Source organism: Ictidomys tridecemlineatus, chromosome 1 (genome assembly GCF_052094955.1).
Source record: "Ictidomys tridecemlineatus isolate mIctTri1 chromosome 1, mIctTri1.hap1, whole genome shotgun sequence".
In the NCBI taxonomy this organism is placed as follows: domain Eukaryota; kingdom Metazoa; phylum Chordata; class Mammalia; order Rodentia; family Sciuridae; genus Ictidomys; species Ictidomys tridecemlineatus.
The window spans coordinates 18,374,631-18,401,686 of record NC_135477.1 but is presented as its reverse complement, the minus strand read 5'-3'; the positions used below and the strand labels follow the sequence as shown (position 1 = coordinate 18,401,686).

General features: G+C 33.8%; 1 protein-coding gene across 4 annotated transcripts in view; it reads left to right on the top strand.

The window, feature by feature from the left end:
* The window catches only part of Mxi1 (MAX interactor 1, dimerization protein), a 72,800-nt gene that overhangs the window by 40,901 nt on the left and 4,843 nt on the right, over window positions 1–27,056 (top strand). For all 4 annotated transcript variants that reach the window (XM_040273271.2, XM_013356575.4, XM_078051240.1 and 1 more), the window contains exon 3: window positions 865–894. In XM_040273271.2, coding sequence (XP_040129205.2) covers window positions 865–894 — 30 coding nt within the window. The remainder of the gene's footprint in view (window positions 1–864; window positions 895–27,056) is intronic.

Sequence of the window (27,056 nt, the reverse complement as noted above, 5' to 3'; positions counted from 1 at the left end):
CTTGATGTCTCTGAGTCAGTATTAGTGATTATAAAACAAAGGTTGTTTTAGGAATAAAGTGAGATAACATGTGTTAACTGCTATCATGTTGCCTTAACAAGTACTATGCTTGCTCAGTAGATGGATATAAATACTGAAAGGCAAATGAAAAAAGGTCAGCAAAAGAAAATAACCATTGCTAGCGTTTTGAGTCACATCTTTCCTGTCTTTAAGCTTGTTTCTTGATTTTATTATGTGTATCTTTTCCTTATGTTTTATACTTTTCTTGTGTATCTTTTCTCATTTGTTTCATGTAAAAGTCAGAAAGGCTTAATTTGCTTGTGTCACCTAGCAGTAAGGCAAGCTTGTTTTGTTTCTATGTTAGGGAAAACTTTTTTTTTTCTTCTTTTAGTAGTAGATAGATGGAGATAGAGGAGGACTGTGCACATTTTTTCTTTCTAAATAAAAATGGTATTTTTAGATAAAAATGGTATTCTTGTCTAAACTAGAAGTAGTAAACACATTTTTAAGCTCATTTTAATTTTGAATTAAATATTTTAATAAAAATTTCCGATATAATGTATTCAACAAAATACAGGATGCTCTAGTTATAGGCAGGAAGGCATGTGCTAGTATTAATTTTATTAGAATAACAAATTTCAATTTCAGAATATTTAACACTGTTAACTGAAAACACTGTCTGAAACAAAAGTTCTAATAAATGTAGACTTTGCCTTTTGAGGCATGACATTGTAGAAGTGTGACCATATGTTGCATTGTTAAATTATAGGGTCATGGCATAGCAGTAACTAAACTAACTCCTCTTTCTATAGCTTTATTAACAAGTGTGGCTAATGTTCTTTTTTTGTTTTTTTTTCCTTTTAGATCCACACATAATGAGCTGGAAAAGAACCGGTGAGTCAGTAATGGGTATAGCTCTTACTTATATTTAAAAAGCAAACTCATAATTTTATCTGTGAAAATAATGTAACAGTACATATATAACTGTAATTTTATTTTTAAAAATGTAAAGCCTGTCATGATTCTGATATGTATGGTTTTTTTTTCAATAAATGATTAAAAAAGTAAGCTTTTGCTACCTAAACTAGAGGAAATAAACATATTTTAAAGCTCATTTGAATTTTGAGATCAGGGTAGCTTTCTTTTATTTCTGCCTTTCAGAACAGGTTAATCATGATAGGCGGGCTGGGGTTGCGGTTTAGTGGTAGAGCACTTGCTTACCATGTGTGAGGCACAGGGTTCGATTCTCAGCACTACATATTAAATAAGTGAAATAAAGGTCCATTGACAACTAAAAAAATATTTTAAAAAATCATGATAGGCTCATGGCTTAAATATGGTCTTGCTAAAGGATTAGGTTTCAGGAATAGGTAATAAATATGAAAAATTGGAGTGCATTAATTCTTTATTTGCAGTTTGTTCATTTATTCATGCTTTCAACACATTTATCAAGCATGAACTATATGCATCATTGTAAGCAAGCAGCAAGCTTTACATAGGAAATATAAGAATGTTTAACATAGTTTCTGTCCTCAAGGAACTCACATCTTTGTTAGAGAAGAAGTAATTAAAATACTGTGTAACATAATAAGTATGTGATGGGAGGCAGAGGGTGGTTGAGGGTGCAGAAAGATTATTTTGGAAGATCACTTGATTCCCTTTTGTATAGAGTCTTGAAAGACTACAGAGGTTGATGGGTGAGCAATGAATACTAAGGAAACTGCAAGAGGTTTAGTATGAATATGAAAGATTATAGTATAGGGTAAACCAGGCCAGATGTTGAAGAGTTTTGTCAGCTATACTGAAAAGTTCTCTCTCAGCAATATGTAGCATTTATTCATTTTTAAATGAGTTGTCATACGAATGATGGTATTTGTGTTTTGGAGCTGGCCTGGCGGTGCGCATTTATAATCTGAGCTACTTGAGAGACTGAGGCGGGAGGATCCCAACTTTAAGGCCAGCCTCAAAGGCAAGGATTCTGTTTTGTTCACTTTTGTATCCTCAATGCCTGAGATTTGGATATACAGTACACGATGGCGTTAATATTGAATGAAGGATAAAATTGGAACTCAAAGTTCAGGGGTCTGGTAAAAGACATTTTGTTAGTGACAATGCAGTTCAGCAGGAGATCTTCCTTTTTTTTTTTAAATCTATTTTCTGAATTACATTTCAAGAATAATAAAGATATGGATCATTTAAAACATGGCAGGAAAGACCGTGAAAAGATCAAGAAATGATCTCTCTGAGGATTCTAAAACTAAACTCTAACATTGAACTTTAAATAGAAAGGTAGAGCATATTTTAGGCTACAAGGATTAAATACTGATAAATAATGTGACTTTTATAATTCTGTCGTCCATCTGGATGTGGCCCTTGATAGACCCCCACTGGAAACCTGGCAAAACTTGTTTTAACATTTGAAAGAGTTTTTTTTTTTTTTTTTTTAAGTAACTCTTTGGAATGGAGGTTTTAAAATCTTTTGAGCAAATTTTGTTTCAGGCATTCTGGATATCATTTTTGACTTACTGATAACTTAGAAAACCTCAGAGAAAATGACATGTGTATCACTCAGTATTTACTTAGATATACCCTATAAGTTGTTTAATCTAGTGTCTGATTGTGACACATGTACAACATGCATCTCTGTATTACCTGGGCTGTATGACATCTCCAGTGAAGGTCTTTTGTTCTGGTTTTATTTACTTAGTGTGAGACTTTCTGATTAGTTTACTAAGCTATAATACTTACCGTATGATTCTCTCATTCTCTTCTGCTAGCCCTAAAAGGGCTAATAGACATTCTTTATTAATCTAGAAGGGCTAGTACACATTTTTCATTTCTTTATTTCTCAAATTATTTCTTCCTCTTGCTCTCTTCTTCTTCCTTTTTTTTTTTATTTTTTGTCTTCTTCCCTCCCTTTCTTCTCTAAGCCTTTGCTGAAAGGTGATACAGGATTAACCTTTTGAAGATACGTTTTTCAAAGTTTTTTTATCACTATAAATAAAACTCTTAATTTAGGAGCATATGTTACAGGGTCAGTGCCAAAACAAAACCAGATTTAATAACCCATTCCCACTTTTGAAAATTTACCAGCTTGTGACTTAACAGGACACAGGGAGATTTAAGGCTGGGAGGTGTTTACCAGGAAAGCAGCACAGAAATATTTTTAAAAATTTAAGCATATATATGTATATTTAAAACATCAGCTTTTTAAAAACTATTTTTATTAATTGTCGATGAAATTTTTTATTTTATTTATTTGTATGTGGTACTGAGAATCGAACCCAGTGCCTCACACATGCTAGGCAAGTGCTCTGCCACTGAGCCACAACCCCAGCCCCCCTATATTGTTATTAAATTTTTAGGCCTCCACCTAGTTTTATTTAATAGTCCTTTTTATCAGGCATGGTTTTTTATTTGATGTGTTACAGAAAAACGTTAATCCAGCTTTGGCATCCTTTGAGATAAATAGAATTTTGGCTTTACCTCTCCTTTGCCTTTAAGCATGATCTTATGTAAAGAAAGTATCTCACCATCAAAATGGTAAATTTAATTTTGTCTTTATTCTCAAAAGGCATTTTTATAATTCATATTCTTGAAATTCAAATAATTCATATTGAAATTTGGCCATTATAAATATATGTATTATATGTATTTATATACACACATATGCATATAAATCTTCATTTAAGAAAATGTTTTTTTTCCTTTTAAGCTTGGTTCTAAAATCTTAGATATAAATCTCTGAGTCTGTTTTTTTACTTGGGCAAATGCAGTGTTGGGCAAATGTTAGTGATTGGCAGAGTAATTCCAGATGGCTCTCTTAAATAAAGTTGTAAGATTGTTAAAAGCCTGTGTTCTGTCCTTGAAATAATAGCTAACAAATGTTGAGGTTCATACTCCCAGATTACAGAGGGAAGCCTAATGGTGGAGATTTGGGGTCTGGAATACCCAGAGTATTATACCCGATACCTACAGCATATCAAGGACCTTTGGGTAATTTAGATTGAATATGGAAGTTTGCATTCTTTCTTGATTTTGTCCTGGGGGCTGATTTTTGCCTAAAACCATGTGGATTGTGTTGAACTTGGTCTAGATGGTTCAGGAGCATTTGTTACCTGTATGCCATCCCTGGTCCCCTAGACCTACAACAGGTCATAACAGTCCAAGGTGAAAATGGAGAGAAAACAGAATACCTTTAAATATTCTGTATTCCTCAGGAACCTATATGAATTATCTCATGGTAAACTCTTTGAGACTGAAGAACTAAGAATTTATTTTGCTTATGAATTGGGTCCTTTGCCAGAGAAGAAAGGATTCAGTACAGATTTTAGGTCGCTTCATTGCTTTTTCATTTTCTTAATTCAAATCACTGATGATGTTTTTTAACAGAGTCAACAACTTTAAACAGGACTTTAATGGTCAAGAACCTTAGTGCTGACTGCAGGAGAGGCCATTCAACTTTAATAGCTGTCATTCCATCAAAACAAAAGGCTTACCCTTATTAAACTTTGGCAAAACTGGAAGGGCCAAATGAGGACACAGAATTAATAATTCCTTCCTAGGCAGAGAAATGACTATTTGTAATAAAAGAGATCGATGTCTTACAAAATGGTATTAGGTATCCTCCATACATATGGACTTTCACATACCCCTTAAGGAAAGAGGAAAACTAGCACTTACGAGTTACTATATCCCCACATTTTACAAAGCTATTATGTAATTCTATGAGGTTGGAAGGCAGGAAGTGTTGGTTACAGTATCATTGAAAATGACCATTTTGACTCTGATAGTTACAGTTTGAAACAAGGTGATGTGAATATAAAGCACTCCTAAATCATGATCTTGTCTGATCATGAATTATGATAACTGTGTTTAATATCAGTCTTTCTTTACAGTGATGATTAATAAATAGTCTGCTGACATGATAAATAAAATGAAGTATAAATAGTGACCCTGTTATATCTTTACAGTTAAGGCTATTATAGTTTGGTATTTATGGGTTTCATCTTTCAGTACTATGATCTACTTAAGTGTCCAGTTAATGTCTAGGTGCACTAATAATGGAAAACTGAAAATCATTAGTGTTCTGTGTGACCATTTATGTTGAAAAAGAAATTGAAAACAATAGAAAATGCCAAAATGGATTGCACGAAGAAAAGTTAAATGTAGAATTGTGAAACTTATGTAAACTGGATCATGATATCTTATGGATCAATTAAAAAACTACTGCTTTGGATAACTAAGAATAATGAATGTTGAGCCATGGGAAGAGAGAGAATTTGAATATAGGAAAAGAATAAGGAAAAGGGTCAGTGTGCATAGAGCTATATTAAGGAAGTTGGCATTGTAAGTTGTGTTCAGGAAAGACTGAGTCAACCATGTTGAATGGAATAGTAGAGTGGAAGACAAAGGTGGAAAGGTGGTTTGGGATTAGATTGTGGAATATTATTGAGTGAGTGTCAGAGAATTTGGGTTTTATTTTGTTGGCAGTGGTAAGTGATTTGAGACTTTTGTCGCAGAAAGGCATGATTAAAGCATTAAAAAAAAGGTATTGTCTAGCTATGGAAGAATAGCTTGGATGCTTTTGAATTAATCCATTATTAGAAGTGGGAAAGAGAGAGAAGTAAGAAACACTGTAAAGGAACAATATTATATTTTGTTAACTGTTATTGTTCATTTCTCCCTAACATTTCATTCTTCACATAATAGCAAGTCTGATCTTCTTAGAGGATCTATCAGATAAAAGTCATTTCTCTCTTTACAATCCTTCCCTGGCTTCCTATTGCAACTAGATAAAATGTATGGCCTACAGAGTCCTAGCACTTTCACTTGTTTCCTGTGGTGCACCTGATATTGCTTTTTTAATTTTTCCTCAAACATACCAAGCTTATTTCCATCTTAGGGCTTTTGTACCTGGTGTTTCTTCTGCTTATAAAGCCCTTGCTCTAGTTCATTATTATTTAGTTCTTAAGTCATCTTAGAGAACATTTGCATGCCAGTTACTCTCTATTACATTGCCTTTTATGTTACCATAACATTTATATATGCCTGGATTACTTATTTATTCATTTGTGTTATTTGACTTCTTTTGCTAAAATATAAGTTTCAAGAAGGTAGGAACTTTGTATTATTTACCCTTAGCACATAGTAGTCATTGAGTAAATATTCACTGAGTGAAAGAATGATAGGTGATATTGAATAGATTTTAAAATATACAAGGGTTGGGGATATGCTTAATGGTAGAGTGCTTGCCTAATATTGTGTGAAATCCTGGGTTCAACCCCGAGTATCACAAAAAGTAGAAAATAAATAAAATCAACAAATTATTAAACTATGACTAAGTGAAAAGTAGTGTGTGTGTGTGTGTGTGTGTGTGTGTGTGTGTGTACACGTACTCATGAGAGCTCAGCAGACAAAAATAATTTTAGTAGGGAATAGAAATTTAATGAACTCCTAAAATGTAAATAAATTATAGGAGAGAACTCAATAAGTGGGAAGATCTTAAAGGATTTTTGCCATGCAGGATTTCGTCCTGCTTGTAAGAAGAAAATCTGTAAATTTTTTTAGAGGCTTATTGACTCTAGTTCATTTGGGGCATCATGTATTACACTAAGACAAGGACATGTAATTTTTATAAAGGAGAACAATTTACTGGAGTTTATGTTTCAGTTGTAAGAGACTTATTCCTTTTTCATTTCATGATTTGAAATTGGTAAACATTTTTTCAAGGAAAATATTTTTAAAAAATATTTTTCTAGATGTTGACGAATGTTTATTTTATCCATTTATTTATATGTGGTTCTGAGAATCGAATCCAATGTCTTACACATGCTAGGCAAGTACTCTACCATTGAGCCACAACCTCAACCCAAAAGGAAAATGTTTTATATGTATTTGAAGACTAGAATTCCATAAATAATTTTAACTTTCATGTATATTAGAAGTTTTGATGTTTTATGTTTATCACAATTGTTTGGATGTGATAATGAACGCCATATTTTTTCCTAGACTCTACTGTGCTCCCATTAAACATGGATATTTTGATGGAGTTTAGTCTGCCTTATTTTTTAACAAAACATGAATAAATCATTGGGCATTGGTTTCTAGTATATCATCTGATGTCTGTATCAACTAATAAGATATATAATGGTAAATTACTGAATGCTTTTCCCATAAGATCAGGAATAAGATAAGGATATTTACCCTCACGACTTACACTTAGCATTGTCCTAGAAGTCCTATCCAAGGTAGTTAGCCATCTTGATTGGAAAAGAAGAAAAACCATTTATATATGTAGATATCATAATCTTATGGAAAATTCTTAAGCCAGGTGCAGTATCACATATGGCCCAGGTACTTAAGAGCCTGAGACAGACAGATGGCAAGTTTAAGGCCAGTTTGGGAAACTTAGTAAGACTCTGTTTCAAAAGGAAAAATAAAAAGGTCTTGGGGTGTAGTACAGTGGTGAACATCCCTGGGGTTCAATCTCCAGTACTGCCAAAAAATTAAAAAATAAATAAATAAATAAATAAATAAAGTAAGTAAGTAAGTTAACATTATCAAATAGTATGAAGAATAGCACCATCATTTATTTGTCACAGACATATAATTGATGTATTTTATAAATAAGTAAATGCATGTTTTAAACATTTTATATGAGTAAGACTGCTGAAAACTGTGGACAACTAAAAATAGCTGTCCAAGTTCAAAGATAAGCACCTGTTAGAGTTAGAATTGAATGTTATATGAGATACAGATGAAGTAATGGGTGAGTTTTGGAGATAAAATTTAGGGTTAATAGAGGAAGTGTTCCAGGACAAAATTAACATCTAAAATACAGTCTGTGCAAATTAAGTCATTGCAGTTGTGTCCAGATAAATTGACAGTTTCTGTATGGACCTTTGTCAGAAATAGCTCATTAAGACTATGCTTTCTGTTCCCCAACCTAGCTACATATACTGTAAGGTGACAGGCTGACTCAAAGACAACAATGGCTTTCTAGAAAAAAGTGTTCTCAGTATTACATCTGTCCAATTCCCAAAGTTTATATCGTCCTACAACTCATGTATGGAAAGAGATAAGCTTACTGGCTCTTAAAAAAAATCCAGAAGTTTTATAAATTAAAATTTGAATTCTAAAATTATTTCTAGAAGTAAACATGTAATTAAGTCAGACCCTGAATAATTGACATGGCAAATATCATAGCAGGTGACTGCAGAGGTCTACCTCAGTGTAGCTGTACCTTTTTTTAAGAATGCATTTTTCAAACTATTGTAGTTAAAAAAGGGGAAAATTTTATTTCATTTTCCTGGGATATTTTAGGTGATGCAGTATACTAAAATTTACTTTATTTGCATCTTTGAGAAATTTTTTAGATCTATAAAATTGATTATACCATTAGTAATTGTGCTTATAATAATTACTCAGAATTCTACTAGACTTGTAAGTCAGTACACTATTTTACTGAATTCTTTCATTGCATATGATAAAGGGGAATTAATGCAGTGTAAATAGTCCTGATAAATATTGAAAGTTTAATAAACCAGAATTCAAATATTTTTTCATAAACTAGTATCTTCATTTAAAGAAATTTCTATTTAAATAAAATTGTAGGCAAGTTATGCCAAGAGGTATATCAGTCAGAAATCTTTTTACTAGCCTTCAGTTTTCTTTTTTTCATTTTTCTTTAAAAAATGAAGAGATTCAGATATTTTAAAATATATTTTAGCTGTTGTGGGGAGAGGGTAATTATTTTTTGTACTTTTATTTTTTTCTACTTACTCTAGTGCATAATGTCAATTGAAATTCTCATGAGTGTTACTAGCTAGTGAAAAACCACAGGTATAAATAAGGATTCAGTAATGAGAATATAATTTCTGAATATGATTACTTGCTAACCAGTTCTTGAAGACAATTTGAAAAATAATTAATTCAGCACTGGAACAAGCATGACATATTCCTTGCTTTTTCTATAATCAGGAAAAGTTGGAACTTATCTCAGAAGCAGATGACTTCCTTGTTTTGTTTTTATTTTGGGAAAAGCCAATGAAGAAGTAGTTTTTAATACTTATATAGCAGCCAAATGGTGAAAAAGGATACTTGGAATCCTACATAGATGGCTTCTTTGAGATATGTAATGAATTGGTGAGAGAATTGTACCAGAATTCAAAAGATTCCATTTTTCCTTTCATTTCTCCCACTAATAGGTTATAGATTTTGTGTAAGTTACTTGGCTTTGGGGCATCTTGTTTTTCTTGGCTGTACAAGGAGGAGACCAGCTGGGTATGATGGTACACATCTAATAGTCTCAGCTACTCATGAGGTTGAGGTGGAGGATCACTTGGTTTAGGAGTTTAAGACCAGTCTAAGCAACATGAGAACCTATCTCAAAAAAAACAAACAACAACAAAAAAGGAAACCTAGATGATCTCTGAAATCCTTTTCAACATGAAAATCTTTGTAGTTACCTGCATTTTTTTGAATATTTAGTTTTTAGTTGCACACAATATCTTTATTTTATTTATTTATTTTTATGCGGTGCTGAGTATTGAACCCAGGACCTCGAATGTGCTAGGCGAGCACTCTGCCACTGAGCCACAACCCCAGTCCCAGTTATATGCATTTTTAAGTGCAGTAAATAATAGGTATTAACAGAAACTTGTTTTTCTGATATCTATTTATTCTGATATTCTGAAGCATTTTCCTTGATATGAATATATCTCTTATGTATATATACATATGCATATGTATTTATATATTAAAATATATAAATATGTCTGTGTGTGTGTGTGTTGTACACATACCCGTGTGTGTATAAACAAACAAACAAACAAACAAACAAACCCTGTTCCCACACACATAGTGAAAGAGTTGCTGGAAAAATTAGCTTAAAACTCACTGTATTTCATTTAAAATTTGGTACTTGTGGTTCTGTAGCTATGATGATAAGGTTTTATTTTATAATTAAGTACTTTGATAAGTTGTAAATATTTATTATAAAACTTAAATTTTCCTTAGAAGCATATATTTGTGTGTGCATATATACTATAAACACATTTCTCAAAGCTGAATCTATTTTATACGTATATATATATGTGTGTGTGTGTGTGTGTATACATATACACATACACACTCACACATATACACATGTATATATACTCAACATATACAAACATAAATGAGATTTAAATGGTAATGAATATTAAGGATTGTGTCACTTTTACAAAACATTACCACTGACTTCTAAGGGAATTTTTCAAATTAGTCTGTAAACATTATTGGCTATAACTCACTTTTTTATTTCAAAGCCACCCTCAACAAAAGCAAGGTGCTAAACAACTCAGTGAGACCCTGTCTCTAAATAAAATACAAAATAGGGCTGGTGGATGTGGCTCAGTGGTCTGAGTTCAACCCCCACAACCCCCCCCCCCAAAAAAACCCGAAACAACAAAAAAACCAAAATTGTTTATAACAACCCTAAGTCAAAAGATTCTGTCATTAGAGAAATGGCTAAGTAAATGATGATACATCGGTACTTTGCAACAGGTAAAAACAATGATGTAGACCTATATTTATATATGTGGAGAGATTTCCAAGATACATTATATAAAAAAGCAAATTGCAACTTAATATTTCCAGTATAATCTTATTCATACACACATACACACACACACACACACACACGTGAAAGATATATGTCATAAAAGATACTTGTCAAAATGATATACTTGTAGCTGAAGGAAGTGAGATTCCAGGGCATGTTATCATGTTGATTTTATTGTTAGAGTCTTTGTAGCTCCTAAGAGTGACTTACTTGTGAATTAAAAAAAAATAAAAAATTTTCTTAAAAGGTAATAAATGTAAATCTATCCATACACTTCCATAGATCATAAAGTTGCACAGGATGTTAGAAAATCATTTAGTCTTGTACTGGGGATATAGCCAGTGGTTGAGTGCTTGCCTTGTGTGTGTGAAGCTCTGGGTTCAATCTCCAGCAGCAGCACCACCACCACTAAAAAAAAAAATCATCACCTTGTCTAGTCCTCAAAATTTAAAGTCCCTCTGTATATTTGCTCAACAATTCCACCAAGCTGGTTGATGACAGAGTCAGAATGAGAGCCTAGGTTTTCTGATTCACAGATCAGCTTTCACACTACCTTTAAGGCATAGCTAAGATACATACTTTTCACAAAGTCTGATTATCCAAAGTTGTCTCTCTAAATTCATGGGATTCATTATTTTTGTCACTTACATGAATTTAATCCACACCACTTTATATTATAGATTTCCCTCTTTGTAGATCATGTATGTTCTTTCTAAATTGTATGCATTCCATGAGGACATAAACATCTTGGTTTTCTTTGTATTTTTAAACAACAATTTATAATGAATGTTTCTTTAGCAGGCTATCTACCTTTTGTTAAGATCATTTAGTTTAAATGCCAAATCAAATAAATAATTGTGTTTTGTGTGTTTGTGTGAGAAATCTCCCACTTGAAGATTGAAAATATTTTAGGAAGATACACAGAGAGATATCTATCTGCTACCCTCAAAACATCTTCCCTTTCCAAGGATAATAGTTTTGTTCTCTACTCCTGCTTCAAAGAGAACAGTTTGTCCCTGTAGTATATTCTAGGAAATATGACCCACTTAGGAGATACTTAGTGATTGTGCTTTATAATGGGACTTCTGATAAGATTGTTGTACCATGGGAAAATGCCTCCTGAGTGTGATGGTTTTATGGATGAGGGTACATGTCTTTCAGTATTTGAATTGGTACAGCAGATGGAGAACCTCAATTGAGTCTTAAGAGTCTTACTATAATTAGCATAGAAGCTGCTACAAATCTTTTTTGATTATTATGAAAACATTTCCTCAACATGTCTCAAATTTATATAGGTATCTTGTCCTTGAAATGGTATCAACTTGTTCTGTCTACATAGTGTTTTATCTTAATATTAACATGAGTTTCAGCTGATTTAGGATATAGACTCTTTTCAGTGATTTTCATCTGCAGTTATGTCAATCTGTTTTGCTTCTGGCCTTTTCTTTGTGTGGGTAACTTTTATTCTCATAAGTTTTTTTAAAAATTCTTTTTTCTAGTTGTAGATGGATATAATATCTTTATTTTTATGTGGTGCTAAGGATTGAACCCAGGGCACCACACATGAGAGGCAAGCACTCTACCACTGAGCTACAACCCAAGCCCTCCTCATAAGTTTAATTTGACTTGTTAAAAGCCTGTAAAATTATTTAAACAAATAAGAGTCTTTCATGGAAGTTTCCATGACTAGCTGGAATAGTATTCTTTGGGGTGGAGGTTTGGAGGGGGGTTTGGGAAGATAACTTCTTTTGAAAGCTAATGTCTCTCTTCCTTTAGAATTAATTGCTTTAGGAAAACATAATAGGATTCCATGAATTTCCGCAAATACTGCCAAAAGTGGAGACTGTTATTGAAACAGCCAGTTGGTGCTTACAGGTGTTATCTTGAGTCATTCTTATGTTACCACAATTAAAAAGTATGTGTGTGCTCATGTATGAGTATATGATATATACATACATGTACACATCTTTATATCTTTACAGAGATTCTTCTCTTTGTAAAAAAGTGATTATGAATTTGGCTCATTTGAAAGCTTTGAAATAATTAAGGTAAAGATAAGAGTGTATTAAATAAGAAGTGATCTGAAACTATTTTAGTGAATTTCAAGTATGGTATATTAAAATTTTGTTCTTGCTCTGTTGAGCATTTTATTAGAAATTAAAAATGTTTGTTTAGCACATTCTGATCCGCTATGCTTGGAAGGAAAGATATTTATGGTTGATTTTTCACTATTTTTTAACTCATACATTTTTAATTTTCATTTGAATTTATGTAGGTTAATTTACTCATGATGAATAGGCATTTGCCTGTTACTTTCTGAATTTCAGTTGGCTTTAGAGTTTACCATAGTAAGATAATAAAATTCCTTTTTAAAAAATTGCAGACAACAATGCTTAGTTTAGTAATATAAAAGATGGTTTTTTAGGCAGGAGCTTGAGGGTTAGCACTGGTTAGTGATTCAATATTAAAATAATTTTTTTCTAAATGGAATTTTTCTAATGGAGAAACTTTTTTGGAAATAGTATAAAGAACTGTATTCTATTTTTGTCTAGGATTTTAGTTTGAGCCATTATCACAAACATATTTGAGTTTGATACCTTCTCTTTGCAAAGTGAACCTGTCTTTTTTGTCAAGTGAAGGTTAATTAGAAGTTTCTCAACCTTTTTTTAAAATGGAAATTTGAGTACTTTTAGGATACTATTACAGGTCCAATAGTGGTTAGGAATAAGCAGTAGTTAAGATTATTCATCTTTTAGCAGCATTTTTACTATACCCAGTAAAATACAACTTGGCCTTTCTTGCAAACTTTCTTCTTTCCTATCCTTTGCACTTTTAGGTGAGATAATTTAGAGTTTGTTTTGAACTTCCTTTGAACACACAGTCTAGTATGACTAATAATGGGTGGTTGTCAAATACATATGAGACTATGTCTTAACAGTCCTACATACCATTAACCATTAAGATCATGTTTTCTGATTTGAAATCTTTGGGGAAAATGGGAATTCATTTGAAGTGGCTTAGTTCCTGGCACTGACAAAGGACTCCTAAAGGCACCTACAGATCAACTGACCAGCACCTATTGTGCACTAGGTACTAGAGATAGGATAAAACAAGTAGAAGTGCTGAGCCCTGCCCTTGAGGATTTATAGTCTAGGTAAAATACAAAATATATTATTATAAAGCCCCTTTGAGAAGTATATGATTAGCCAGGCACAGCAGTGCATGCCTGTAATCCCAGCTACTGGGAAGACTGAGGCAGAAGGATGGCAAGTTTGAGGCCAGCCTTGGCTATTTAAGAAAGACCCTGTCCTAGAATAATAAAAATTTACAAAGCCTTGGAGTATAGCTCACTCACTGGTAGAGTGTCCCTGAGTTCATTCTCTAGATCTGTAAAACAAAACAAAACAACATCACCACAATATAATTAAGTGCTAAGTGTACATGTCTCAGATGGGAGTTGAGGTAAACATAGCAGGGGTTTACCATGGACTGAAGCTAGCTGGCGTGGTTCTGTCTTAGTAGTTTGCCATAACTGGTCTCATCATGTTTTCAATATGTTGGTTTGTGAAAGGACGTTTAGGAAGAGAATGCTATATCTGAATCTCTGTCTTAAATCTTTAGGTATGATTATTCTGGGGTAAAAGTGCTTCTACATGAATAGGATAAATATGGGCCTGGGAATCCCTTTGGAGAAAGTGATATAGCCTTTTTATTCTCTTATAGTTGCTTTTCTATTATATATGTCTAATGACAGCAAAAAATTGTCATTTTTAATGACTATGTTTTCCTTGGGAAGAGGGGTGTCTACTGTGGTTCTCCCTTTCTTTGTGGGGGCAGTGTTGGTAAAGATCTAAGTGTCTAGTGAAAACAACCAAAAACTTCAACTTGTGTGGATAAATGTTATAGCTGTGGGTATATAAGGATGTACTGCAGTTGATTTGGGGTATATAAGGAAACTGAAATCCCATTTCCTTAGACCTGCAGAATCTCTTAGATTCTATTATTTTGTTTTGGAGTATTATTTTTATATGTATTTATTTTTTAGATATAGATGGACATAATATCTTTATTTTTTATTTTTATAGTGGTGCTAAGGACCGAACCCAGTGCCTCACACATACTAGGTGAACATTCTACCTCTGAGCCACAACCCCAGCCTTGTTTTGGAGTATGATTAATGTTAATTTTATTGTAGTAAGTCCTATATGATGAAGAGCCTAGTAACTTTTGAGATAATATATAGTTGACCTTTGGACAACACGAGAGTTAGGGGTTCCGACTTCCTGTGTAGTAAAAAAAAAAAAAAAAACAAACAAACAAAAAAAAAACAGTATAGGGGCTGGGGTTGTGGCTCAGTGGTAGAGCACTCGCCTGGCATGTGAGAGGAGGCACTGGGTTTGACCGTTAGTACCACATACAAATAAAATATATTGTGTCCACCTAAAATAAAAAATATTTTTTAAAAAACCAGCATGTAACTTTTGACTTCCTACAGACTTAACAACTTACAGTCTGCTTTGACCAGAAGCCTTACTGATAATATAAACATTCTGTTAATCATATTTTGTACTCGATATATATTATATATGGAGAAAAATACTCAAGAACTGCAAGATAACACTTTTTACTGCCATATAAAATTTACTGAAGAGATGAACTGCTCATGGGGAGATGATTAATGTCACATGCTGTCTGAGGCAGATACTGGCAACACTTGAGCTCACTGAAATAGCAACAGGAGGTGGCTATAAAATTATTACAGTAGTACAGTATGTACTGCAGTTGATTTTGTTCAGTTGCAGTTTAATGCTGCATTTTTCCATTGTTTCCATTTCTCTCATTTGTGAATGCTGCCACCTGTGGTCTGTGCGCATAAATTTTTATAAATTTTAACTTCTTATGATAGATTTATGAATATTTTGTGGGTAAATGATAAACTCTTATCTATATATACTTTATGCTTTTATGACATACCTAACTTTTAAAAATAACTGTTTACTTTTCAACTGGTACTTTATACAAACATAAAAATTCAGCAAATTAATTAGGTAACACATTAGTTTTGTTTTTTTTTTGATATTTCTAGGCTATATGGTTCATCTGGAAGTTTTTTAAAATTATCAAACATCTCAAAAAAAAATCTGCACCTAAATTTTTAGTTCAAACCCACATTGATCAAGGGTCATGTCAATTACATTTTATTTGAGTGCGCTTCTCAGATTGTTGTTTTAATAGAAAAATCTCAAGATGCCTCTATGGGAAACCTTGTGCATTTAAAATTTTTAACCCTAAACCTGTCTCTTTTACCCTTGCCTAAAAACTGAGGTTGACATGAGATTTTCTGCGATCACAAAATCTACTCAACCAGGCAGAGGTGGGGCATATCTAAAATTGCAGCAACTTGGTAGACTGAGTCAGAAGGATGGCAAATTTGAGGCCAGCCTTGACAACTTAACGAGACCCTTAAAATAAAAATACAGCTGGAGATGTGGTTCAGTTGTAAAGCATCCCTAGGATCAATCTCCATACCACAATACATACATACATACATGCTTGAATTTCCAGTCATTAAAATAACCTAAAGTTAAATATAAAAAGATATGAGCTTTCTAATCTGAGAATGCAATGACTAAATTGGAATAAGGGAAAAATCTAGATGTTAAGGAAGAGCACACTTAGATTTCAAAATCTTAATGACTAAAAATAGGGCATATATCTCCTTTGAAACTTGAAGAAAATTTTTAGATTAGGAAAAAAACAAACAGTAGTACTAAATACAAGGTGTGGTAACTATACAGGAACTTATTTTCCTAAATGTAAGTGAAAAAAATCAAACCAAGTTTAGATCAATTTTTTTTTTTTTTTTTTTTTTTTTTTTTTTTTTTTTTTTTTTTTTTTTTTAAGAGAGAGTGAGAGAGACAGAGAGAGAGAGAGAGAGAATTTTAACATTTATTTATTTTTTCTTAGTTCTTGGCGGACACAACATCTTTGTTGGTATGTGGTGCTGCTGAGGATCGAACCCGGGCCGCACGCATGCTAGGCGAGCGCGCTACCGCTTGAGCCACATCCCCAGCCCCCTAGATCAATTTTTTGATAGTGCTGTTAGGCTTTACTAAAAGATGCTGTAGGTATGTTAATATATAGGGCTACTTTTGAGGGAAACAATCATAGTTTTACTGTGGTGTCACTGACAGACACAACTCTGGCATTTGGGTCATTGGTATGACCAATTGTGGCATTTTTCTTTAGGATTGTGATGTCTTTATTTTATTTTTAGTTTTTATCCACTTTATTCCAGCTTGATTCACAATTATTCCTTTACAGAACAGCTTGTGTTTGGCAGAGCTGTTAAAAAAAAAAAAATTCAGTCTCTTCTAAATAAGGTTCTTTTTCAATTAGAAATTCCATCTTTGCAGTTAAAACATTTGTAAACATAACACAATTTAGACAGAGCCGAACGACTTTACAAGACTGCTATTTTTGTAAATGGAGAAGGCTTTCTTAAAGAGCAACTTGGTGATACTGAGCTCTTAGAGCTCTCTTGAAAGTAGTTAGAACTTACTGCTTTATGTATTGGGTCACATGAAGAGGAAGCTTGGTTTTGCTGACTTGCACTGTTTGAGAAATGTTGGTATTCTTGGAAGAAAATATTGAATAAATGTTAAGTCTTAATTTTCACCATTTCAAAGGACCCTTCATATATCTTTTGTTCTGTGAGATGAGAAATGTTGCTGATCCTGAAAAATGTTTCAGGACTTTTGTCCTGCAGTATCTGAAAGGAAATGTAGCTATATTTTGGAAATGTAATCTCTAAACTTTACTGGCTTCTTTAGTTGGAGAAATAGTTCTTATATTGTTACGTTGAAATGTGTTTAGGCAAGAGAGCCACACAAACTGTCGTTTTGTGATGAACAGCCAGAATTTTGACTGGCATTGGTAACAAAAATGGAGCATGTTCTCTCAGCCTGACGCTTTCTGTTTCCCAATTTCATGGAACTATATAATTTTTCTGGATTGTTCTGAGCTATTGAAAGAGTCAGTATACAGTTATTGTTTATAAATTAAAAAGCAAAGATGAAGTACAGTATTACTTGTGAAGTATTGAGCTGAGGCTCAATACTTATATTTATTATATAAATACTAGAGCTCAGATTCCTCTCTCAATCTTTTTCTGGGCTTTTCCAGAGGAGAGTCAAACTAAGATTTAGACAAATATGAATAGAATTAAGTCACAAAGTGTAGTGTTACCACCCAACTTACAACTTGAACCCTGTCTTTTTCTTGGTAAAACCTTTTAGGAGATTATTGTAATGTTGTTAATCCATTGAACACCTTTTCCTTCTCAGAAGGGTTTTATAAAGTAAAGTATTGCTTAAGGCATGTTCACAGTCTACCTGAGGAAGAGTGCTCGTCTGTCAGTGCCCTAATATAAAGCTAAAGAAATTTCTGCCTTATCAAAGGAAAGCATGCTCAGGAGAATTGTGTTACGCTAGGTTGCCTCCAAAAATAATTCAAAAACTTCTTTTTAGTTGGGTCAGAAAAAAAATGTGATATAGTATAATGAAATTGAAAACTCAGAACAATTAAGTAATTTAGAAATAAAAACATACATCAAAATGTCAATTGTCTGTCATTGCCAGAACTATGGCATATTTTAAATTCTGTGAATTTTATTTCCAAATGACTGATATGCTTCAGGGTTATTAAACAAAACAAACACATGGGCCAACAATTGCTCTCTTGTATCCTTTTCTTGCCCCAACTTTTATATCCTTCCCTATCAACAAATGAAAAAAATCTTTTTTTTTTTAATTTTAGGAAAATTGTGCCAAAAATGGGACCTTAAAAATAATTCTTGTCCGACTTGACTAAATTGGCAGATGTCCAGCAATGTCAAACCATTTGCCATCTGCCAATAGTAAGCTTTGTTATTTACCACTTTTAATCATGTAGTGCTCCATTTTAGGTCACTTGCATTCCATATAAGTTGTGAATATTTACCTTCTAGGGATAAATTACTTCTTAAGTCATAGTGTTAATAAAACATATCTTTCCTCCTAAGTGAAACACAGCCTTAAAATGATTCTACTAATCACATCTAATTAGTAGGGCCATTTTTAAAGGCACTTTTGTTATTTTCATTTTTTGCTTTTAAATGAACAGTTACATTACAAAGCATTCTTCAAGTGTGGTGTTCATGCTATGTAAGGATCTCTGTTTTATTAGAGATCCCTGACAATATTTCTTCATCTTTCTCTGTCGTCCCAGAGGATAATTTGATATAATAAAACAATTACACTGAGCTCTGGGTAAGAATGGTGCTGTGAGAGAATTAAACTTCTGTAAAAAAAAAAAAAAAACAGATGTAATTCTTATGTGCTTTTTATATATAAAACTAAGGCAGTGTCTTACACCATGGTTATCAACCGTTTTCTCACTTCTGACTTGCCAGCACGTAGGAAGTTTGTTTTGGTTTCAAAATGTACTTTACCCCACGGTGGCTGGCAGGGTACAATACTATTGACATCACTGCGTTTCAAATAGAAAATTAACAAGTAGCTACTGTTGTGATTGCAGATTGCCTTCCCAGTCCCTGTGAGAGAATGCTTTTTCTTTTGGACAGCAATACTTCTGAGCCCTTTGGTACCATTAAATCAGCTAATGGGTGCTGCCAGAATAGAGATGAACACCAACAAAAGGCCAAAGAGTAGAAAACTGTTAATAAGGCAGAAATCTTTAATCTGTTTCCAGAGTGATGTGAAAGATAAATAATTTTAAAAAAAATTCTCTTCCACCCACAGCAAGTTTTGACAGTTGTCCAGGTTCAGAGCCTGATCTCTCCAGAGAGGAGTATCCTTTCCCTCCACCCAAATCCCCTGGAGATTTGCCAAAGGAAAATAAGCTATTTTGTATTTAGAACAAATTGCCACTGTTTTCTCCAGTGATGTAGTCCTATTTCCCAGACTTTGAAACTTGGAATACAGAAAGTTCTTGTGTGACCCAAGAAAAAATATGTTGAATGAATGATCAAGTTTGTTTTTGTTTTTTAAGAATCAAATCCTTATAAACAGATAAGAGGAGATGTATATATAGAAACTAAATTTAAAACGGAATGGACATCAGTGGAGCAATTTAAGTCACTTTATGTTCCTTATAGGAGGTTCTAGTGAAGAATATATGCTTTTGGGACACAGTTTTAATTATTATTTTCAAATGATGCTGTCAGAAATGAAGTCCTCTTTAGAGATGAATATAGGACAATAAAAAATTACTTATATATTCTCTACACTACAGTTGTCAAATGACCAGCAGTCCAGAGATCTTGTAAGCTTGTCCATACAGTAGTTTCTGACTGTGGAGTATTTCTTTTTAGAATTCCCTCTCATACCTTGGTTTTCTTAGCTGGTTCTTCTCTATTTTTTCCTTAGTGATTGCCTTCTGCCATTATACTTAATATGGTCACTACTTCTTGAACAACAGCTGGAACGTGCCAAACTTTTAGGTCAGATCAAATATTCTACATGTTAGGAGGCCTGTTTTTGTTTTTTAAAGACAGGTCTCTCTGTGTTGCTCAGGCTGGCCATGAACTTGCCATCCTTGTGCCTCAGCCTCACAAGTTGCTGGGATTACAGGCATGTGCCACCAGGCCCAATTTTGGAGGCCCATTAAGGCCAAAAAGTTGAAAGAAAATTGTAAGAAAATTCCTTTTGAATTAATTTCAGTTGGCATTATTGTTGTAGTTTTTATCATTTTAAATACTTTAAAGTCATTTTGTTGTAATGGCTACAGTTCAATAAGGTGCCAAGAGGACTGGGACTTGGGACTAGGAATGTAGCTCAGTGGTAGAGCACTTGCTTAGCAGGTGCAAGACTCTGGGTTCAGTCCTCACCACCACACATACACAAAAGAGTTGTCATCTCTAATCAGGATTCAGTTGGAGACTGTCAGTTGTCCTGCATGTAGATACCTTTGATATGGCTCACCTTAACATTCATTGGTGACCTCAGCTACTTCAGAAATAACAGATTCATAAGCACATCTCTCCCAAATGTTGACCTGGTATCTCATTATACTGTTTAGAGATAACAGTATTGATTGTTACCTCAACTTTGGTAAGTTGAAGAGTTCCAGAAACATCCATTAGAAATTATGTTACAGCTCTTCCTCCCATTGTGTGCTAGTCAGTCTCTTTGGTGTTGAGAAAATGGAAATGATTAAAAATAAGCAATGCAATAAAAGTATATATTGATTAAAATACAGTGTGATTAGTATAAAAATCAAGTATTAATTATCTGAGGAAGGAGTCTGGCAAGGAAGGTCTCATGGAAGAAACATTAATTTGTCTGTGGGCAGACAAATGTGTTAGATGCCATCAGGAAGAGAGTGGAAAGAAGGGCATTCCAGGTAATTCGCAATTAGAAAGCACATTTGGTTATAGAAGAGGTTTGTAAGGGTATGAGTAATGGGAATGAGACTGTAGGAAGCAGAAAGCAAAATTATAATCTTCAAACAGGTAAAGATTACTACTGGCAACTTTAAAAATCTTCATAGCATCTAGCTCAGTGGCATAATAGGTTGGGGTTGTTTATTGGTGATCACTGTTATTGACTGAGTGACACTTCATGTTCTTTATATGTCTGAATTGTAAAGGCTTAATATTTCAACCTACTGGGAAACTATGTAGTTTGAGAAAAAAACGACTACAATTTCATCATTATGAATTTACTAAGTATTCAAAGGTTTCTTCCTTTTCCTTTTCCTTCTCTCTACTGCCCTCTCCTTTCCTATATTCCCTCATCCCTGCTCCCTTGTCCCTTCTCTAAATTTGGGGGACATAATTCTAGCTGTAAGTCATACATGGTGTTCTGAAGTTCAAAGCTTTAATAGTGATCTGTAGTAATTTGATCTAGCAGTATGAACATAGATTTCTGGAGTTCCAGAAACGTGGTATGAAATAATGTGGAATTTATTTGAAGCCTTCTTTTATTTTAAAAGTGTATTTTTCTGGGCACAGTGACACATGCCTATGATCCCAGGCACCTAGAGGCTAAGGTAGGAGGATTACAAGTTGAGGCTAGCCTGAGCACCTTAGCAAGACCTTGTCTCAAAATAAAAAAGGGCTGGCAATGTAACTCATTGCTTGCCTGGCATATGTGAGGCCCTGAATTCAGTTCCCAGGACTGCAAAAGAAATGAATAAATTAATTAACAAGTGAACATTTTGCATTTTCTGTGTCTGCTTTTATGTAAAATAGTGTTTTTCTTCCTAATCTGGGAAAATGATGACTTCTAGAAAAGATACCTTGTTTAACCTTATGACTTCAAATACCCTCTGTCTTAGTGATAGATACTCCTAGGGGTATACATAGCCAACCTTTGGAACTGTTTAGATTTTATTGAGAGAAAGTCATTTTAAAAAGTTTTCCCAGAGGAATGAAAGGCAAGCAAGTTCCAGTGCAGGACTGTGCATCCAGCGGCATCAGCCAATAACACATATTTCAACTGATTTTAATTCTTATTTTGTATATAGATGAACCCTTTCATGCTGAGGAAAATAATGGTACAATAGAAAAATTTATATTATTGGACCATAATGTAGCATACATTCTGTAATTTGCAACTTCATTATGATACTTGATACTCCAATTTGGTTATTATACAAGTTACCAATTAAGAGGAATATTAAGTGAAATCAGCTGCTTTTTGAAAAGTGAAAAGAGGGTCCAAGCTACTCTCCTGTTTTTATTTGTTGTTATTGAGTCCCATGACTACCATAGTCAAGTCTGACGCTAGGGAAATGTCACTTGCCAAGTTACTACCTGGGAGTTAATAGTCTGTTTATTTTCTGTGAAGTAGATAATCTGTAAGTTTTAGGAGAAACATAATTATCAAATACCATTTTATAGGAATAGCTTATCTAGCTTATTTCATAAACAGAAAATGCTGAACAATAGAATGTGATCATATATGTTTTAGTAATTAAAATTCATGAACAGTGTAGTGTTTGACCTATCTGGATCCATGTTTCACATAAAAGTCAGGCCGTGTGTGTGTATCTTTGGAGAGTTTTATAATATTCTCAACATAAACTAAATTTTAGAAAAACTTTGGTATTCAGGATAAGCAGCTAGCTGCTGTCATGTGCGTGCAGGGGTGTGTTTGTGGGGAGTTGAGAAACCTGGCCACAAGCCACCACAGCTTTGAAGAATGTGGCTCATGGGAGGACTCACAGGCCATTGTGTAACATTCAGCAGAGAGGAAAATACAAGCTCTGTCCCTATCACTTGACTTGTTTTCCATTTTGATTTAGTTACTTGGCAAAGTCTTGGTATCCTGTAGTGGAGGAATGAAAGGCGAGCAAGTTCCAGTGCAGGACTGTGCCTCCCGCAGCATCAGCCAATAAACAGTTTGTGGGGTGGGCAAGGGTTAGATTTCTTATTGTTGGGTTAGGGGGATTAGAGTTTCCAGAGGCAAGTTGACAAAATTTAAGAATTGAAAAGCATAGTCATATGATGCTTGCAGTTTGTATGTTGTTTTTTTTTCCACCCTGAAAGGAAATTCTTTCTTCTCCCACAACAACGTATGCTTCTTATAGATTGATATACCTGTGCTTTAAAATATTATAGCTGCTACGAGGGGCCATTTTACAGCAAAATTATTTCCTTTTATTATTCTATGATACATCAGTTTGGCAGTATATTTACAGGATTTGAGACCAAAAGCAACATTGGTTCCTTTAGGGAAAAATGATCCCACTCTACTCAAACAAAAAGCAAACAGACTTTAATTGTTCTCTTTCCCATAAGGGCTTGTCCTTTCTAAAGGTATGTGCACTTAACAGGGTTAGTAACTGCAAATTGCCTTTTCCCTGGGTAAAACCCACTTTTGAATCTCAGTTTAAAACAACCTTCATATTGTCTTTGAAAATAAAAGAACATTAGTATCTCTCCATTCTCTAGCAACACCGCCCCCGCCAAGACACTTGAGTTTTCTCATAGGTCACCTTCTTGCTACAGTATCTGATCCTAATTTTGCTTTACTATCACTCATACTAATTTAGGAATGATTTTGGCTTTTATAGCTTTTATTGAGCTCTCCATGTGTTTAAAAGAATACCTGTGTGCTAAATAAAAGTTAAGTAAATGCTAACCAGGGGGCTAAATTTTTTTAAAAAGTAATTTTCCATTAAGTTTGGTTCCATCAATCTTATAATGTCAGGTGCAGGACCATGCCTATTCTCTGTATCAGCTCTTCTACTCTCTGGAGACTTGAAAAACATTGTATGATACTTGCATGTTATCTTTTCTCAGTAAATAAGGATTTTCAAACCAAACCAAGCTTTTTTCTTCTTTGTTTCTTGTCTGCTTTCTTTTCCCCAAAGTCGTACAGCCCATGATTTGGCAACCCCATACAGGAGGATCCTGAGCTACCAGTCACATGAGAAAGAAGACAAGAAAAGAAAAGGCCAGATGGCATCAAAAGATATGCCTTTCTAGGTCATTGGTGGTTAAGCTTGCAATCTGGTTAACAGCAGGGAGACTATAGGGTAAAGTGTAGAGAGCAGCACCATGGTAAGGGAAGAGTAATTTGCCATACATTTCTTCTTCTAGGAATTTGTTGGAGAGAAAAAACTTACACAACAAGGAAAATATGATTTAACTCTTTGCGATTTATATCCATTGCTCTTTGAAGGATGCCTTTGCTTAAGTGGCACATAGACACAAGTGGAAAGTGTATTTTATGAATCGTGTTCTGAAAAGTGTGATCAGCTACTGACTTTCAGCTGCCATTAACCCTTTGTTATTTTTACTCTCCAAATGCCTGTTTCATTTATAAGTGTAAACACTGAAGGAAATTATACTTAGCTCCCACAAATAGACCTCTTCCCTTAGAAGAGCAAACATCACTTACTGCTCATCCTTCAAGCCAGTGTCTGTTTTGGAGAACTGTATTTGCAAAGCATGGAGAATAGCATCCCTGGCCTTTGTGAGATAAGTCTTCTCAGGGTGTTTTCTTAGTGTAAGCTGTATCTTAAAGAGAAGATTTACAATTAAATAACTGAAGAAATGTTCAGGAGTGTCTAATAAAACAGATTTTTTTTTAAAGGGGACTCTGCCTTTTCAGTTCATTTAAGCATTATTTAAGCCTTTACTCCTTTGGTCTCGGCTCCTGATTTATTACTTAATAAATTTTAAAGTAATTTATTGAAGGTCACCAGACAGTTCAACTTAGCTGATCTTCCTTATAGAATGCCAACTAAGTTGTTTTCTCTTGAATGAATGAAACAGGTATTTTTAATCTTAGATTTAAATTTATTTTTCAACTATAAACCTAAGTCCTTTCATTCTCTTTTAATTACATGGAAAATACTTTCTTCTTCATAGAGAAGTTCAACGTCCTTCAAATCCAAAGTCAAGTTTCAGCCTCCTTTACAAGTCTGTCTCCTTCATTTGGAATGTCTCCACTTTTTCAGTGTGTTGCCCTTGATATCTACACAACTTACTTCAGAATGATACTAAACAAATAGTATGTTTCATGTTGTAGTCTGCTTATAAACTCTTAAAAGTTCACTTTATACTCTTCTCCCTCAAGCAGATACCTGGAACAATGCCGAGTTCACAAAAATCATTTAATAAGTACACAAATAATGTTTAAAAGAGAGAAAAAAGACTGTAATGTTACGTGTAGGTTTCAATAAGTCTAACAAAAGAGAAAATTGACCCACCCTTTTTACTCTTGATATGAAACTATAGTAAGGAGTCAGAAGTTTCTTTAAGAAACAATTATATACCAGATTTCTGAAATTAGAAATTTGAACAAAATTGTCAGAGTTGTTCTTGTGGCAAGGTACTATGTGCAGACATTACTAGTTGCTTTTGTTTGTTGCATTTTTTTTTAAAAAAATAAGGCTGAATCCAGAGCTGAGCCTTTAATTAGCAGAGAACCACCAGTCTCTCTCTCCATCCTACAGTCTTATATGAGTGCACTTGTTTGGCATATGCCATAATAATCCTAATGAAGAATATAAAGGCAGTTTTTATTTTGTATATGGTTTTTGTTTTTGATCTGCGCATCTAGAGCAGTCTGATCATGTGAAATTCTTCATTTTAAAGAGATTTGGGTAGCATAGCAGAGGAGCATAGTGACTTTAAAAATTATTAAATATCTTAAGGGGACTCCATTGATACACCTTTAATTCAGAGAAAATAAAAACATGCCTTTATCCACATCAAATATGTCAGCACAGCCTTGAGCCAAATATTAAACTTGAGATGATGAGTGCAATAGATTTGGAATGGAAAGTCTTAAAAGATCTTTAACTGTAGCTAGACTAGTGGGCACTATAAGAATCTTGACAGTTCATCAGCCAAACCCCTGACTTCACTACCTTTAATCATCCTTGTCAGTGACATAATTGGCTGCTTATTGCCTTCTTCTACCTTTTAACATTGCTAGCATTTGGATATTTCACTTTTTATTTCTTGTGTATTAAGAAATAGAATATTTCTTGACAGAGCTAGTAAACCCATTTTGGTCCTCTTTGAGAAGAAAATGAGGAGAGTGTGTTTTGTTCCCAGTGCAGCTAAATTAGTTGCTAAACATTTCATTTACAGCTCTCTCAACGAGTTAAGGGGAAATTATGAATACATTTGCGTATTTTTTCCCATATCTGTTAACTACTGAATTATGTTTTAAGAAGCACAGAACCAAAGATAAGAACAGATACTGTTTTAGGATGAAACTAGGTAGTTATTCTCATCATCACAATCATGGCTTCTATTAGAGCACAGGGAGGAAGATAAATCCATGAGGCTTTCCTAGCATTCCCAGGAAAAAACTTTCCCTGACTTTTCCATAAGATAGATGGATTTGAGGATGCAGTGACTTCAGTAAAGAATTATCATCTATTTTCTTGTATAGAAGAGTTAAGGAGTGAAAGAGAGGAAGAGAGAAAAAGAAAAGCTAATGAGCTCTTCTTGTACATGGATAGGAAACTGGGAATTTTTAAGTGAGAAATGGTTGAGGATCAGGAAGTTCATTTGGTTCAGCATAATACATAATGACAACACGTAACACACTGTAGGGTGGCTATAAATGCAGAGAGGTAGGGTTGTATTTGTATAATTAAAAGATGAGGGGAAATGGAAATTTGTGTGCATTTTATACTTCTTGGGGGTAGCCTATCTGAAAACCCCTATTTTGGTGCATGGTTTTAGGCATTCAAAATCAAGTACTTTTTGCTGTATTATTAGTATTCCACATTAATACAGTTGACAGTTTATAAGGTAGACTAAAAAATAAACTGTCTCTTGACAGATTACCATTGGGTATAGTATGAAGTGACTGGTGTCTTCAGACTACAATGGGAGGGACTGAAATACAGACACCTCTATACTTGCAGATACTTTGAAGAATTGCTTATAGGCTGAATAATCCCAAATTATTTTCTT